The sequence below is a fragment of the Notothenia coriiceps genome, unplaced genomic scaffold, assembly GCF_000735185.1.
Source record: "Notothenia coriiceps isolate Sejong01 unplaced genomic scaffold, NC01 NC01_scaffold00010781, whole genome shotgun sequence".
Classification (NCBI taxonomy): Eukaryota; Metazoa; Chordata; class Actinopteri; order Perciformes; family Nototheniidae; genus Notothenia; species Notothenia coriiceps.
The window spans coordinates 1-3,042 of NW_011343482.1; the positions used below are offsets into that span (position 1 = coordinate 1).

At 40.8% G+C, this 3,042-nt stretch overlaps 1 protein-coding gene across 1 annotated transcript; it reads right to left on the reverse strand.

The window, feature by feature from the left end:
- Nucleotides 1–227: 227 nt before the first annotated feature.
- LOC104946215 (alpha-N-acetylgalactosaminide alpha-2,6-sialyltransferase 2-like) lies at nt 228–1,724 on the reverse strand (the record flags this gene model as incomplete). The annotated part of the gene is made up of 4 exons (XM_010771995.1): nt 228–392; nt 620–703; nt 1,384–1,487; nt 1,575–1,724. Coding segments are annotated over 4 exons (498 nt in total), but the record flags the coding sequence as incomplete, so codon positions are not given.
- Nucleotides 1,725–3,042: the final 1,318 nt, after the last annotated feature.

Consider the following 3,042-nt stretch of genomic DNA (forward strand, 5'->3'; position numbering starts at 1 on the left):
AGTGGATTGTCAAAGGGGGAGCCTCGTTGCGGGGAAATTATACAGATGGCTACTCCGCCCCTGAAAATGTCTATGCATTTTTTTTTTTTTTCATTTTTATTTTGTAATCATCTCGCGACCCCCACTTTGGGAACCCCTGGTCTAGAAGAGTCAATAGCAGCATATAATTAGAAATAACAGGATGTGCAAGGCCAACTGCCAAGAGTCAAACATTCTCACGTGCAGCCTTGCCCTACAGTAAACACACAACTGACTGACAGTGACTATTTCTTAAAGTAACACTGAATTCCACCTGGTCGCAGGTGTGCAGAGCAGCCAACAGCATCACAGCACCCGTTGACGGACGGTAAATGTTCCTAAATTTGGTTTGCATGGTATGAGATCGAAGGAACCTGAAACAAAGACAACAAGAAAAAAATGTAAAAGAAAAAGAGGAAGGTCAATTTATTAGTGAGCACTTCCTCTTTTTCCCCTCTGATATTGTGTGGGACATTTTGTCAGAGGCTCAATCTGGTTTCACCCCCCCCCCCCGCCCACCTAATTTAATCTAATTTCCTACTATTTGAAATGTGAGCCCTGCTTTCCTTCTGCTCACCTATTCCGTGAATAATTCGCTCACCTGTTTCTGAGGTAACGGATGAAATCAGGATGGTATATCTTCAGCTTTTTTGCTGACACATCCGCTCCAAAGTAGTCGGATGGACTGTGGAATTAAATGTGAAATTAATAGGAAAAAAAGCTGAATCATAAAAACGGTCACTAGTTAAAAAGAGTAAACGTTCATAAGAAGATAAAATAAATCTTTACCATGTGCAGACCAATTATAAATCGAATCTGAATGTGGTGTTTACTGCACATGCTAGGGTTAGCATGATTAGCATGAGCTTTCTCTAGCTAGCCACAAGGGCTGTGACACTTGATAGGGTGTGAATATGTAAACTGTAGAGATTAGGGCGTAGCACAGTGAGGTTTAAAATCTTATGTGGGTAAACAAACTGCACGAACCACCAGCTTATTGTCTAACACAGGGAGGCTGCTCTTTATAAAACAAGCGGCACACTCAGAAACTGAACAGGGACGTTCTAACTTGCATTCTCTCAGTATACAGCAGGGCGTCCAGTTTTAGAGGAGTCTATGAGAAAATTACCCTACTTCTCATTTGTTTTATAACCTCAATTTTGTAAATAATGGTTCCATTTTAAGCAAAATAGACAAAGCAGCATATGATTTAGGGTGTGTGCACATTTTCATTGAGAACACACGGCTCAATGCGTTATCCGGTTTGAGTTAAAGGACAGTTAAAGGAATAAAAACCAGTGACATACAAAGGACATTATTGTGAGTCAAACTGCATCCTCATTATGAGAGCAGAGTGTTGCTTACTTTTTGTTCCGCTCAGGTCCTGTCTCTACTTTTGTGTGTGTTGCCGCAGCCTTCATCAGCAGGTAATCACGGCCGTGGTCCGGCAGAAAAACGTATCGGGTTTCCTGTTGGAGAAGAACAGAGTGTGAGGTGACTCAAGCCTGAATGTGGTATGTCGACATTTTTGCACTTTATGGAGGATTTCTTCTCACACTAGACTTAGGGGGGCCTCTAAACCCAGCACCGGAGTAGGCCCTCATGGAGTTCCTCATTGTGTTGGTGGAGAACGTGTAGTGGGTGGTCCGAGAGCCCACGTCCTGCTCAAAGCCCTTAGTGATGGCCCCATTGGTCCTGAAGAACACAAGCGTCCACAAATTCAATAAATAAAAATGTATTTGTTACAGGGGGCCCATCTGCATAGGCAGTCGAGTAACACAATATGTAAATGATCAAAGTAAAGGTATGGTATATATACATTTTAAATCAATAATAACAATAATTATTATTATTATTATTATTATTATTATTATAGCTGACGCTCCTGGAAGACAATATTCAACAAGCTTGGCTAATGCCACAATTACATAATAAAATGCAGGTTACTAATTGTTTAGCATTGAAGCCTACAACGAAAATGCAATTTAAATGCATTTATTACAAAAAGCGCAAACAAACAACCACGATCTAAATCAGGGATGGGCAACTTTGATGGTGGTGGGGGCCACATCATTGATGTACTGGCCACCAGGGGGCCGCAGATTCACTTGGAACCCACACACACAAAAATTCCATGTGTTGTATGTAATTATTAACAAATATACTAAGTCTGACATCTTCATTGACATTTTACAATCAAAGGGAACATCCCCCAAAAATGGGAACATCCTCTAATAAGCTCACTAAACAAATATCAGTTCACAGAAATGTTATTTCATTTTTACAAGTGGCATGTTTGTATTGAACAGGTTATTAAACAGTGGAATAAAACTATTTTAAACTATTGGAAAGCACGGAAAATGTGTGTGTATTGAGATTAACCATTAAGATGACATACACATGAAGTCATAAACACTAACCCAGACATTAGTTGTCTAACTTGAACCTAAAACACTTGTAGCCAGTCTCTGCATTCCCCTTATTCCACAATAAGGGGAATGTCAACACAGACACCTGTCAGCCCGCACTCTGCTGTTCCTCAGCACCACTCCCCCTCCCTCCCGCTGAAATTATGAATGAAAAGCGTAGTAATCATAGATAACACGGCAGGGTCCGTGACAGTTTGTTTTCATCTGATTTCAAATAAACAAAGTCTTGGTTTTAAGAATATTAAACTTGTTTCGCCAAATTCAGATGATAAAAACAACTTTTAAGCTTGTAAAGGCATAATTACAAGAGGCAACTTAACGTCACAGCAGGCATAACAACAGCCGGTGTTTCTTGTGAGGGTTTCCCCGGGAAACAAACACAATACACACAAATGCGTCACAGATTATTTCGCGGTATTTTAAATCATGTACGCAGCTCGCGACGTAACTAGGAGTCTAGTGGACGGTATCAGTACTACAAGTAAAACAATTTTAATTAATTACGTTGTTTATAAATTAATCTGAGGGCCACAAAAAGAGGAGGTGGGGGCCGCATGCGGCCCGCGGGCCGCCATTTGCCCATCCCTGGTCTAAT